General features: G+C 28.8%; 1 protein-coding gene across 2 annotated transcripts; it reads left to right on the top strand.

The window, feature by feature from the left end:
• Window positions 1-1099: 1099 nt before the first annotated feature.
• LOC101504750 (serine/threonine-protein kinase ATG1a) lies at window positions 1100-7668 on the top strand. Of its 2 annotated transcripts, none has more exons than XM_073363881.1 (13): window positions 1100-1619; window positions 2268-2385; window positions 3273-3331; window positions 3519-3583; window positions 3829-3922; window positions 4020-4100; window positions 4419-4530; window positions 4663-4717; window positions 4794-5077; window positions 5158-5501; window positions 5999-6296; window positions 6378-6448; window positions 7166-7324. In XM_073363881.1, exons 1-13 carry the CDS (start codon window positions 1374-1376, stop codon window positions 7175-7177), a joined length of 1839 nt encoding a protein of 612 aa, XP_073219982.1. In that variant the 5' UTR covers window positions 1100-1373; the 3' UTR covers window positions 7178-7324. The 2 variants fall into 2 exon arrangements, with proteins under 2 accessions (XP_073219982.1, XP_004510615.1); XM_004510558.4 differs by having other exon boundaries at window positions 1101-1619; window positions 7162-7668.
• Window positions 7669-15088: the final 7420 nt, after the last annotated feature.

Genomic DNA, 15088 nt, shown 5'->3' with positions numbered 1-15088 from the left:
GGAAAGAAATATTTCACGGGCTTGATGTTGTTTTTTCTCTAGGAATGTTGGGTTCTGGGATTGGACTTTTCTTTTGTTACAAATGAAAGTGCTATGACTCATACCTTTGCTAGATCCGTTTTTACCTTTTCTAAGGGGGTGTTGTTAGTATAGACATCCCACTTATTATCTCCTTTGTATTTTGTTGATTTGGGCTATGTTGGGCGTTTTTATTTACTCAACCCTAGTCTTTCTAAATATATGAGATATTTAAAGAAAAAAAACTAACCATATTCTATACAAATAGAATTTTAGATAATAAAAATAAAATTTAAAAATTAAAATTGAACTACTAAAAATAAATAAAATCGAGTGTTTGGATAAATATCATATATATAATACTTATTAATTTATCTGAAAAATATCAATACCATTAAATTAAATATTTTCTCTCAATTTTGAATACGAGACATCGTAGTTGTGTATATGTTTAGATATTATTTATTATCTTTTTTATAAAAAATGTCATATCTAACCATATCTATTATCTTTTGCATGGGTTCAACGTCGTTACTATATTTTTATGTTAGATAATGATTAAAGAAAATCAATGAAAAAAATTAATCTCTTATTTATATTATAGATAAATAATTTCTTGTGACATAAAGAATTTTATTTTGTATACAATCATAGTGACAAATAAAATTTTTTATATGTTAGATTTTGTACATATCTTGTATATTTATTAGTGACAAATAATTTTTTTTAATGTATTAGTTGAAAATATTTATCTCGTGATTTCTAAAGTTTATAAATCAAAAATATATATAACATGGTTTTCACTTCTAAATATAAGAGTTTGTCTCGTGTATAATAATTTAATTTTATAGATGACAATTTATTTTATGTATAATAGTTAATTATTTTAAAATTTTATTAGTGGTAATTTATTCGTATCGAATAATTTAATATAAAAATTTGTTCATGTATGATAATTATTTTACTATTTTATCATGGATAGCTTATCTTGTATACATAATTTATATCTACGTTATTAAACTAGGATTTAAGTACTAAACTCCATATAGGTTAGAAATGATAGATATATTGGGTCAAAGAAACAAAAATTTCCAAAATGAATGGAAACTAACAACCCATTCAAAACTTTGAGGGGTTTGTGGAATGGTACGGTTTTCTTTATCTTTGTCTTATCTATAAAGTGGAAAGTATAAACAAACCTAGTCGTTGAGAGTGTCAAGCAAGGCAATACATAAGCATACACCAAATGGAATCAAATCAATTCTAAGTTGATGTTCGTCCACTCCACTCCACTCATTCACTCACACAAAACCATTCATCAATCCATGCTTCTATAGTTATTATTTCTCGCAGTTATGGATTTCGGAGGCCCCACCGTGACCCGATTGGTTGGTGATTACATATTGGGTCCTCGAATCGGGTCGGGTTCATTTGCAGTCGTGTGGCTTTCTCGTCATCGGAATTCGGGTTTGGAGGTTGCAATTAAGGAGATTGATTACACACAACTGAACCCCAAAGTTCGAGATAATCTCATCAAAGAGATTTCAATACTTAGTACTATTCATCACCCTAACATCGTTCGACTCTTCCAAGCCATCCAGGTTTCTTTGCTTTCAACTAACTAAATTGTTTCTTTTGGATTTTCTTTGGTTTTCTTGAAACTCTAATATGTAGTTTTTGAATAATTGCGGTGGTTATTGTGATTATGCTAAAGTTAGTACATGTTTGCTTCCACTTTTGGAGGAGATAAAGTCAATTTTGGAGATGTAAAATTCATTTTTGTATGTTTGGGTGCTATCCAGAAGAATCCATTTTGCCTCAAGAATTGATTCTAGCTTGAAATTATGATACATAATTTTTACATCGAAATTTACTGTTCAACTCACTTTTAACTAAAATCAATTTTAGTTACGCAGTCGAAAATATTGTTGGTGAGTTTGGCAAACTTACTCACGTTGATTAACTTTGGCGAAATCATGGCATTCAGGTTTTGTTGGGTTTCTAGTGTGTAGTTTTTTGTCAAAATTGTGGTGTCTAATGTGATTCTGTGCATACTTAAAGTCAAAATACATGTTTGGATCGCGGATGAGTTTGGAGAAATCATGGTGTTACTAGAATTTTGTTGAAGCTCTAAAGTATAGTTTGTGGCTGCCGTGATTCTATGATAAATCTAGACGTGCACTAAATTGTTTGTTTTTTGATGTGTGTGTGTGATGTTTAATTTTTGTTTTTGTTTTGTTGTGTTTAAGACAAATGACAGGATTTACCTTGTTTTGGAATATTGTGGTGGAGGGGACCTTGCTGCATACATCCATCGTTATGGGAGAGTTTCAGAATCCATTGCTCGCCATTTCATGAGGCAGTTAGGTGAGGGTAGTAACTAGTAACCCCACTTTTTTCACTTTGTGTGTTTTATCTACATAAAACAAACACATTCAATTTAGTTAAGAAAGAAAATATAGGCATTTGTCATGTTAGTTTTTGAACACCTGGGCTTGAAATCAAGTTTGTTTACGCAATTAAGTAAGGTAAGGGATTAATTTGATCAATGGAATAAATATTTCAGGACTCATGGCCAGTTTTTTTTATCTTTCAAAGTTCGATTTATAGCATATTTGCAGATTAATTTCATGACATAAATTTGTTTTTATTTCATATTCAAGTCTTATATTGCTAGGTATTAGGATTTATCATAAACCCGACTCTATAATAACACTACGAGTGAATCACCAATTTAGTTCTTGAAATTGCAAGAGTCACACAATTTGATAGTGAAATTACGGAAATTTCTAAATTATATGTGGAATTGAAAATCCTTGATTTTATTAGTAATTTAGCCCCTTTGTTAAATTTTTAGGGAGGAAATTGACCAACCATGAAAAACTAATATAATAGAGAAGTTTCAACTTTAGGGGTCATTTTTGAATTTTCATAGTTTTAGGGACCGATTGCTCAATACCCACAATTTCATGACTAAATTGGTGATTCACTCACACTACATTTTCAGGAGTAGATGATTCTTTTTATCAGTAGTGATTGAAAGGAAATGATGCTTCGGGATCTTCTATTTCGATTATTTCTGGAATAAGATAATATCCAATTCATTTGTATTTTGTGAATGATTTCGGCACTTTCGCGCGTGTTCAAACATGATATTCTTCGCCACCCTCTTCCCTACTCTGCATTGCCTGTGCTAATTGGTCGACAATGTATACACTTCTATCCGTTTTTTAATCTCGGTGTTATTCTTGTAGCTTCCGGGTTGCAGGTGCTTCAAGAAAAGAACCTCATACATAGAGATTTAAAACCACAGGTATCTGAGTAAACTTCTCTTGATACTTATTCATATGTTTTTCTTGGAATATCTTATTGATTGTTGCCATCAACGATAGCATTGTTCTATAATTGCCTTGAGTCTTGACCCTTGAATTACTATTCCACTTATGTAATATGTTCATGTGTTGATTTTAGATAACTTTTTTTTTTCCCTAAACGTGCAGAACTTACTGTTGGCAACTACTTCAGTTACACCACTTATGAAAATAGGAGATTTTGGTTTTGCAAGGTAGGGTGGTTTCTTAGGAGGTTAAACTATACAAACTTATGTTTTTTCCTCTCCATTCATTCTCATATATGCTAGAGTGACCAGTTGCTTCTTTATTACTTTTTTTGGTAATATATTTCTTGCTTTTTGCATAATGCAATTGATGGAAACGCAGGAGCAATAATACAGTCCATATGAATTTATTTATTTAGTTAGTTTTTTGTATTTCTTGCATTTTGTAGTTTACTGATGTATTGTTGTACTAGGTCTCTCACACCTCTGCAGTTGGCAGATACACTATGTGGTTCACCTTACTACATGGCTCCAGAGATATTTATGGATCAGAAGTATGATGCTAAGGTGACAAAAGATAGAAGTGAATCAATTGTATTTACTGATATTTCTTGTTCATGTTTTCTTTTGTATAATAATTAAGGTAATAATATTATGGGTGCAGGCTGATTTATGGAGTGTTGGCGCAATATTGTATCAGCTAGTTGTTGGGAGGCCGCCGTTTGATGGAAATAGTCAATTGCAGGTTGTGGAAAGGCTTAACTAAATATTTCTCTTTTTTTATCCAATTTCTTTAAAAAGATTTTAGTTATGTATTTTTGTTTTGATTTCGCTTTCGCTTTTGGGAAGTAGTTATTGGATTTAATTCGTATACTAATGACCGGATCATTAAAAACGTTTGACTTTAATCGTAACTAATTCTAAAATAACATATATGGTTAGGTGTGATTTATTGACAATGTTAAACTTTTTACATCGATAAGTATGAAAATTAAAATCAGGTATTTATCTTTTGTTACTGTAAATATCTTTCTGTTCCCTCAATATCATTTTTCTTTTGCAGCTTTTTCAAAATATTTTGGCATCTACTGAACTTCCCTTTCCACCAAAGATATTAAAAGAGCTACCTTCTGATTGTGTGGATCTTTGCAGAAGCCTTTTACGTCGAAATCCAGGTATTTAGTTGAATATTTTGCTAAAATGTTTTGTGAATGTGTAAAGGTGATGGGTCTGAAGTTGAAATATTATTATACATATGTTTGAGCTCAGGTAGAGAACTTCTGTAAAGTTGGAACTTTAATTTGCAGATGAGAGATTAACATTCAAGGCATTCTTCAATCACAATTTTCTACAAGAAGCCAGGTCAGAATTTTCCTTGAAGACTTTGGTTTTCCACGTCGTAGCTATTTTTAGTAAAATCTTATAATGTCACTTATAGATTGATCGGGAGTATTGAGCAGTTTCATTCACGTCAATCAGAAAGCTCAACCATTAATCAATTAGGTGGCTCTGCATTTGAGGTGTCTCGAGCACATTTCGAGTCATTTGTCGATCATCCAGTGATAATCAGTTCAGCTGTCAATGAGACCATCCTTTTGCAAAGAAAAGCTGGTAAGATCACAGATGACACTAAGAATGGTAAAGGATCAAATCCATCTATTGCACGCGATAAGCCAGGGAAGTTCATTGATACTGGTACTCATTTGTCAAACCAACCTCGAGGTCGAATACTCTACTCATTTTCCATTGTTTGCCACCTATAATTTATTCTTTCCGAACTCCAACGTTTTTTCTCTATTCAGTTTCTCATTTAATGGAGTCCATTGAGAAAGGTTATGTCCTCATCAATTCTCATTTTGCATCGTTGGAGGATTTCTCTGATTACTTCGAGGCAACCACACAAGATAATGACCCCTCAAGCGGGGTATCTATCTGCCCTTCAAAGAGGGCTAACCTAGAGATTGAAGTTGGAAAACAAACAAAGGATTTGTCCACTTTGTCCGTCGACGAGTTAGACAAATTTAATAGCAAAGAACTTGACACATTTGTGGCATCTTGTGAATTTTCTACCATAATGCATCCGTCAAACAGGTTAGAGTTGTTGCATCGGTACGTGCAAGTCCTTGGAGAACTTTCGCAAGAAAAGGTTAGTTCATTAATACAGCGGCCATTGCAATTAAGAATTTTATTGATTTGTTCTAAGTTTTTGAATGAAAAAGATATCGTTGGCATTGGTCTCATCATCTAACTGTAGCTTAGATTTTTGTGTTCATTCGATATTTTTTTCTTCTGTTCTTTTCTCTGTCATGGATGTCATGTTATATTAGCACATTAGAATGATAAGTCAGCGGTGTTTGCATACTTACTTAGTAGTTTCCAGCCATGTTGTCGATCATGGATCGCGGAAAATAGTAGTTTGTTCAAATTTCGTTGTGATATAGCACTGCTATTTGAAAATACTTTGTACCAAATAATGTTGAAATATTTTATTATAACAAGATAATTACATAGGGTTGTCTCAAACCTCGAAATGCAGTTTCGTGTTAAAAAAAATATGGCATGATCACTTGGGCAAGATATATCTTTCTACCTTTGTGTCTCTTGCGCATTTTGTTGGCTAATCTTAATTGTTACGTCTTGCAGAATAACACAGGATTATATCTAGAATCGCTTGCGGTTGAGTTGGTGGTTTTGGCTATATGGAAGAAAGCTCTAGACATTTGTAGCACTTGGTTATCCCCTATTTCTGAGGGTGAGTTGCTTCGAAGCAGTTCGGTTAATGAGTCCATAACTTCCTGTGCAGACGTGAGCTTATCACAGACTACAGAACAGAAAATAAATTTTAGTGACTGTCCTTCGATCTCCTTGTGGGCCAAACATGGATTTATCGCGGCAGTCGATTGCGCTGAGAAACTATCATGCCGTATTCAAAGCATGGATGGTAAGATTTCTCTTTGTTTCAAAACTTATTCTTTTTATAACTTGTAAATAAATCTTAAGAATTTATTCAAAACATTTGCAGGGGCAGTTGAGATGCCAGATGCAATGGAAATTATATTCAAACAAGCACTCTTAGTTGGGACAAATGGTGCTGTAAGTAGACCCACAGTTTTCACTTTTGTCAATTTTTCTTCAACATAGGCTCTGTTTGGCAAGCTGAAACCTCTAGATTAAAGTAGAGACTTTATAACGTATAAATTCGTATGATTAAAATAGAGTTGTTTAGTAGCAATTTTCTCTCACCGGCTTATAGCGTCTTTTGAGAAGCATTTGATTTTATAACTTATAGCGTATCACGCGTTCTCTCATTTTTACCTTTATTATCTTAATTGAAAAAATTTAAATAGTAATAAAAATATCTTTTTATGTCAATTTATATTTATCACTTAGTTTAACAGGTAATTTTACCTAACACTTCAAATTTAATATGCTAGCGTATCTGCTATTAGGCTGTCAGCTATCCACTATAAGCTCATGAGCTACCACCTAACTTAACCTCTACCGGCTACTTTTTACCAAACAGAGCCTTAGTGTTGTCAATCGTGAGTTGCGAAAAATAGAATTTGTACAAATTCCTTTACACAATTGTGCTATAGCATTGTCGTAGCAACTTTTTGACAACATTCTGAATTAAATAGCATATAGCAGAACAATAGCATTTGTTAAAATTCCATTGTGCTAAAGCTAATATTTAATAATAGTGCTTAAACTTACTTCTAGTCTTACTCAAGGGCATAGACATACAGAAATCATATTATAAATTAGTTAGTATGTGCTTATACAATTTTCTTCCATTTTATTTTTAGGTAGATGAGTATATGAATAACAAAGATAAGTCTGCTGCATCTTACTCAAAAGCAATGCTTTTACTATCATTTATTGTGGGAGAAGCAGAGAACCTTCCACTTAACCCTCCATTTTCGCTTCTTGCCGATGATCAGAAGCGAATCGTGCAATATATTCGCAACATGCAGTTTCGCAAAAAATCATTGTCAGAGTCCTCTTCAAAGGAATCTCATACTCTTTATTCAAAGTAAATAAAAAATAACAGGTTTGTGTATAGTGCTTTTTGCATCACAACTTTTTGAATTGATGGACCAAAGACAACCTTTGACAGATGCAATATTTTTTTACATATATATATGTATAATCAACCACTTACAATGAATTTGTAGAGGGACTTTGCAGTTATTGCATGTTTTTATGTAAATAATAATCATGTTAGTTCTTTGACATGGAATTTGTAAATAGTGTATAGCTCAGTTGTACAATTTTGAAACCACTATCTAATTAATGAATTTAAATTTTACTTCCTTTGAAAGTTTTATTGGTTTTTCCTGCAAAATCTGGTTCATAAGCAGGAACATTTTAATTGCTTTGGGGTTGTATTGATAATTTAGTAAAGCAATGTCATTTTATGGTTTATATTATAATACACGTGTGATTTGCTATGTAATTATATTATATTTATTTTTGAATTTATATTTAGTTTAACTTCAGTTTTGGTATGTCAGTTTTGTGTTACTACTTATGTGTAGGGGTAGATATAGATTAGGCTGAACTAAGCTTTGGAATTCCTCAACCTTTTGTCAAAATATTTAAGATTTAATGTAGCATGTCATATACTTCTTTTTAGGGCCTGAGCATCCCTTTAAAAAAGTTTGGTATGATCAATTTAAAAGTTTATTTTATATTAACATTTTTAAATCACTAAACAGATATTTTTCAACATATTAAAAAACTAACTGTTCAATGAAATTAAGTATTTTTTTAAGAAAATTAACTTGTCATTTTAAAGAATTTTACTTTATATAAGATTATATTTTAATTTCTTTTATTATAATATGCTTAAATATATAAAAAAATTAATGTAAAATATTATAATTAAATTACTAAAAGGTTTGCTAATTTATAACTTAATGTAGAGTTCAAGATCTGATATGTAATAATAACAGCAATAAAAACTATTATTTATATTTATTATAGCATGTAGCATGACATTTTTAGTTAAATATAATTATAAAAAAGCCTTAGTCTTGTCTATTTAAAAAATAGGTATGACATGAGTTTTTCACATGTATAAATGTCAATTTCACAAGTCTACTAATTATTAATCCTAAGAAAATTTTACTCTATACCTCACACATTTTACTTTTATCCCATAAATGCAAGGAAATGACCTTTTTGTCTTTGTATAAATCTTAAAATTTGTAATTTTTTTTCTTCTAATTTTTCTGGAAATCGTTTTTTAAGTTTTTCGGTACACTATATATTTTGGAATTTTTTTTTCAAATTTTCCGATAAAGAAGTTACACTTCAGAAATTTTTTTCCAAATTTTCTGATAAAAAAGATATTTAAAAAAAAAATTAAAAACAAGTTGGTGTATACCGGAAAATTTCTTCACATGTTTTTCAATAAACCCACCCCTTTAGTAACGGAAATTTTTTTACAAGTTTTTCAGTAATATATAATTTTAAGTTTCTATGTCGGAAAACTTTAAAAAAGTTTTCTGATAAACCTTATTTGAATTGATAGAATAGTAAAAAAAATCAAGGGCATATTTGGCATTTTTAAAAATTTATGGGGTATAGTGTAAATTTTTCTAACCCTAATTCATACTTATTAAGGCTAAAAAAAAAAAGAAAATCTCCTAAACTAAAAACTCTAAAAATTTGCAGGGGTTTATGAGTCAACTTTTTTAAATTTATCTTTTGATAATTTTTCCAAAAAAAATTTCAAAAATTTCAAATTTTTCTGAATTTTTTGATAAAAAAATTTCAATTTCTTTTTTTATTTCTATTTTTCGAAATTTTTTTATTCACAAAATATTTTGAAAAAAAATGATTTAATTTATTTTTGATTTTTTAAATATTTTTCTGAAAAATAAAATTTGAAAAGTTTTCAAAAAACAAAAAATTAGATTAACAAAATATTGGATCCTGAGTACCTCGCGTAATAAACGTCTGACCTATTCTTATTTCTATATATTAATTCAGTCGATGCCACGAAAGTGAAAATACATTTTTATTTTACAGTTTTTTTATTATACTGAATTGTTTTTAAATCAATGTATACCACATTTTTTGTCTCGCTAGTACAATTTAAAATAATTACAAAGTTGGGTAATAATTTAAATTTTAAATTAGATTTTGAGTTATATACTTATACATGATGGATTAAAATAATTAAAAAGATGGTACCGGTAAACGTTAAATTTTGATAATATGAATTCGATTTAAATTTTATAAAATGAAAATTTGGTCAATAGTGTAGTGGAATATAAGCAATTCTGAATTAAAATATAAAATTTATCTTCTTAATTTATTTTTGTTTTTGTTTAGTAAATACATATTTGTGTTATGTTTTTTATTTTTTATTTTATTTTTGTTTGGTAAACCTATCCATCTTTTGTTCATTTTTATTTAAAAAATGGTTTTCTTTTTTTATTTGTATTTTAGTTGTTAAAATAAATTTATTTTTTTATGAAAAAAATAAATTTATATTTTTAAAATAATATCTTGCTTTAATAGTCTAATTTATGAGAATTATTATAATTTATAATTTGACTTATCAATACCAGATTGTTGTATATACGAAATAATATTTATTACCATTTAATAGTGAATAATCTTTGAAGTTAAATATTATTGAAGAAAAGTTATTTTATATATAAATTAAAAAATTCATACTAAGCTAAAACTTTGAAAAAAATTATAAAAATAATTAATTATACCTATTAAATTGAGTATATAACAAAGTTTTCAAGTAATATTTTAACACTAACTAAAATATTTATTTATTTTATGTATTCAACGTGTATTTTCCAGATTATAGGATAGAAAATAGTTATAAGTAGAATTTAAAATAAAGAGATTATTACGTGGTTAGAAAAATATAAACTTATCATCGATTAATATAAATTATTACTAAAAAACGATACAACTAATAGAAAAAATACAAGTTAAACTTTTTTAAACAAAAATAGAGGAAAAATACATAATTACATAAAAAAAATTAATTTATCAAATTAAATTTTTATATTATCATTCAATTTTAATTGTTAAATTAGTATACAGATCTAACTTTTATTAAAATTATTTTTAAATTCATCTCGATAAATATTGTGATGTAGTGGTATATATGAAGCGAAACTATCACACGCCACCTTCAAAGTTAATAAATAAATTGTTAATATTTATTTAATAACTATGTAAATTTCTTTGAAAGAAATAATGTTATTTTTTAATTAATTTTCTTTATATTTAAAAAAAAAATGAAATAAGACTTTTCAATCAAAAACTCATGTAGAAATTTTCAGGTTTTAGTTGAAGAAGAAAATAATGTGTATACACTTTTGTACTAAAAAAACTCATGTTAGTAATGTGATAACTATTTATCTCATGATCTCTCAATTTATATCTAACTTTTATCAAGTTAGCAATATGTTAACTAACAATTTGTTCGACGATTTTTCATTTTATACTTAATTACTACTTATCTCGTTCTTTTTCACTTTATAACTAATATTTATAAATTAATATCATGCTAACCACTGTGATTTTTTAATTAATATTTTTTCTAATCATTATTAACTTCAATAGAACTTTTATATATATATATATAACATTAAATAATATGTAATAAAATATAATGTATTAAAAATGTATGGTTAGAAAAACATGTATAGATATTATTTTATAACTAAATTCAACTTTAATACAAATAATAATTTTTAAAATAACATGATAAGGGCCGGGCCATTATTAACCTATAATGTATTTATCAGACTGTCAATTCTATCACCTGTCTAGCTATTGCCATGACTTGTCAAAATCATCGAATACATATATAGAAAAAAGTCAGATATTTAAAAATATTACCAAAATTAATCGACAAATTTATTTTACCGATGCCGATAATTACATGTCTCGCACCAAAATTTTAACACGTAACCTAAATTCATAAAATTTGCACATGCAACCAATCACTCTATTTTCAATGCACGGTTTTCACCGTACGGTGACGCCCATTGCTACTGGACGCATGTGACAACATATCACAAGTTTTCCTAAAACTTAAATTAAATTGAACTACTTTATAAAATTGGATATGTGACCGTTTGTACTTACCCGTATGACAACATATCACAAGTTTTCCTAAAAGAACTAAAAATTAAATTGTGTTAAATTAAATTGAACTGCTTCATAATGTTGGATATGCTGTCTCAATTCGTCACATGTATGTTTTTTTGGTTTAGTTTGGTATTTTTTGGTTTAATTTATTATTATTATTTTATTTAGTTTAATTTTTTAATAATATTAAATATTAATTAATTAATAATTATTTCAATATAGTTTATATAAATTTTGAGATTTTTTTTTCTTTTTATAAGATTTTTATTTTTATTTTTTAATTACATTAATTTATATTTAATTATGTTATATATTTTTTTAATTTATAATAAATACTATTATAAAAACATAAACTAATAAAATAACTCAGGTTAATGCTACGACTAATCACATTCAACATTAATAATAACAATTGTTTTTTTCTGCAATGTTTTTTATGAAAAAAAAAAGCTACTGACTGTATTTTATATGTATTCCAAAATATGGAGTTTTTATATAGTCCCTTAAACAACTCTTGTTAACAAAATACTGTTATAAGCATATATTTTAGATTTTTTTTTTAAAAATAATTTTTATAGTTTCTTTTTTGGGTAAACTTTATGACAAATCTTGTTTTAGGTTTTATATAAAAAAAAACTGGTGAATCTTAAACAATACTTTATTAATAAATATTGTCGTAGGTCTTATAAATAAAAAATTATTAGGCGATCTTTTAAAGCGCTTATTATAAGTTTGGTCTTTTTAAAAAAAAATTGGTGAACCTTAAAGAAATACTTTTCTTAAAAGCGCTATGTATGTAAACAATTTAGAAAAATTTAAAAGGCATGCGCTCCCAACACTTTTCATTATTCTTCTTGGTCAACACTTTTCATCTTCCTCAATTCTCTTATTTGTATGTTGCTTTTGGAAACCCTAAAAATAGTGTTATTTTTGAATTTCGAAAAACTTTTTGAAAACAATTTATGCCACCGAAAATATTATTGGGTTGAGTCGTGGACTAGGTCGCTCTCTTTAAGACGTTTCGAGACACTGCTCAAATTGTATAGAGTCTCTAGGATAAAACAGCTGAGATACTCTGTATCGGAGTTCTACTACACCATAGAAAATCGTTCTAGAATTACACACTCAATATGACAGTCGTATGACTGCCACTCGTAATATGGCACTAAGACCACTCAAAAGAAAGAGAAGAAAAAGTAAGAAGGGGAAGAAGAGAGAAAAGCCTTAGATACAAAGAGTTTTTTGTGTGATTTTCCAACTGAGGAGAACCCTCTATTTATAGAGAAAATCCGCAACTGGATCTGAGAAAATCAAGGGTCCGTCTGAACGTCTGCTCCAAGATTTGACCTCAGAAACGTGCGGCTCCAAACTTAAAGTTTTGACTCTGAGTTTTGACCATACAACATTAGATATGCGAGACCAAATATTAGGGGTTTGACCGGGCAAAAACAGACACACGAATTCAGGAAGGAAGACTGGATCAAATAATTAATGTTGATTCAGTGGAGGGCAATTACGTAATTAACGTAACAATAGGAGATAAAGACGCAAGCATTCTTTTTAATTTAAATAAATAATTTATTAATTTTTTCATATACTAAAAAATAATACACCACTTAGTCAAGGCACAGGCACAATCCCGACCGAGCCGAACGGCAGTGGCGACGCGCGCATGTGGTGGTCAACTTTACATGCATTCTCCATCCTTTAAAAAATTGGGGTACCCCTTGTGGCACACCCCAACGTACATACCTCCACCTTATAAACACTACTAGTATGTGATATCCCTCCCATGTGAGACTTCTTTATTTTTCAATTCACAACAACACTAGCTCTCATTAATGTCATCATTATTTCCAACACTCTTCCATTCATATCATCATCATTTCCAACAAAGAGAAACTTGATATCGTGATAAACCAAAAATGCAAGAAACCCCAAAAACTCGAATTCTAGAAACGCAGAAACTTATCAGACCTTAGCTTCTTCTTTTCTTCCTAAAATGCAAACCCCTAGAAACCCAAAAAAATAGAAACTCCATAATCATAAACACAAAAACGCAAAAACTCATAAACGCAAACGCGAAATGCAGAAATCAACCTTTAACTTATTCTTCCTGAAACGTAGCAACTGACCTTTAGCACATTCTTGCGATCACAAGTCTCTAAACATTTTATAAGAAAAATGATTTGTCATTTACATTGATTAATTTCAATTGTTGATTTATTGCTTGTTTTCAGGTTTTGCCAAATTAATTTGAAATAAGATCACATAATCCAAATTAATTTAAAACTACATAATTCAAATAATTACAACAAATAATACGTTTTTTGTTTTATGATCATGTGTCATTAATAATATAATCCAATATCTTTTATTTGTTAATTTTCTATTGTTTTAATAAAAATATGTTTCACAAACACTCGTTATTTATTGCCCCTTAGAGTTTGTCTCTATTAAATTTTTTGTTGAAACACTTTTGTAAATAGAATTGTTTTTATCATTTTGTTAAAATAATTTTAAATAAATAATAGATAAAAGATGGATGTCCGACAATCGATTGTCAAAGGAATATGAAAATGAAGTACAAGAGTTTGTTATGTTTTCTATGAAATACGCCTATGCTTAGATTGTTGTTATGAAAAACAGGTTAATGAAGTTGAATTGGATTAACATTTAGGGAGGAACGAAATTGATCGAATTTATACATATTGGACAATGCACAATGAAATATATAATGAGAACATCGATTTGGAGAATAACGTGAAATACGCATCAAACGATTTTGACACAAATATATAATGAGAACGCCGATTTGCAGATGTGGTTGAAAGAAGATCTTCATAATTGACCTGAAATATTTGAGAGGTTGTTAAATGATGCATAAAATCTGTTATACGATGGTTGCAATAAATTTATAAGATTATCTCTTGTATTAAAGTTGTACAACTTAAAAGCTAACAATGTATTGTCTGATAAAAGTTCATATACTTATTAACCATCCTGAAATGCTTGTGGATAATGTTCATCTTAGTCGAATGTACGAGGCCAAACAAATAATGTGCTTTATTGGCATGAGTTATGATAGGATTCATGTTTGTCCTAACGATTGCATTTTGTTTCAAAATGAATATAAAAGAGTGTCTTAAATGTAACATCTTTCAATATAAGAAACAATTAATTTCAGTGAAACTCGTATGGTATTTTCCTATAATATCTAGGTTTAGGCATATGTATCATAGTGAATGTGATGCAAAATACTTCATATGGCATGTGATTAATATAATTAAAGATAAAAAGCTTCGGCAACATGCAGTTTCTCCATAATGATTTTGGTCCTCAAAGTATCTCACACAACACATGACAAAGTATCTCACACAACACATGACAAGTTTGAGGGCATTGTTGTTCGGCATAATTAATGATTTTCCAACATACGACAATCTATGAGAATATAACATTAAAGATATTAAAGGTCAATGTACATGCCTTATATGTGAAGAGAATACATATTTGTGGTGGTTGGAACATTGTAAAAAGAATGTATTTTTTGGACATCATAAATTTTTACATGTTAATCATCACTACCGTTGGTTGATA

This window comes from Cicer arietinum, chromosome 7 (assembly GCF_000331145.2).
Source record: "Cicer arietinum cultivar CDC Frontier isolate Library 1 chromosome 7, Cicar.CDCFrontier_v2.0, whole genome shotgun sequence".
Taxonomy (NCBI): domain Eukaryota; kingdom Viridiplantae; phylum Streptophyta; class Magnoliopsida; order Fabales; family Fabaceae; genus Cicer; species Cicer arietinum.
This window is presented reverse-complemented; position numbering and strand designations above follow the sequence as displayed.

Coding starts and splice junctions, on each gene's coding strand:
- LOC101504750 (XM_004510558.4), top strand. CDS start 1,374: ATGGATTTCGGAGGCCCCACCGTGACCCGATTGGTTGGTGATTACATA. Junction 1,620..2,267: donor GACTCTTCCAAGCCATCCAG/GTTTCTTTGCTT, acceptor GTTGTGTTTAAG/ACAAATGACAGGATTTACCT. Junction 4,101..4,418: donor ATGGAAATAGTCAATTGCAG/GTTGTGGAAAGG, acceptor TTTCTTTTGCAG/CTTTTTCAAAATATTTTGGC.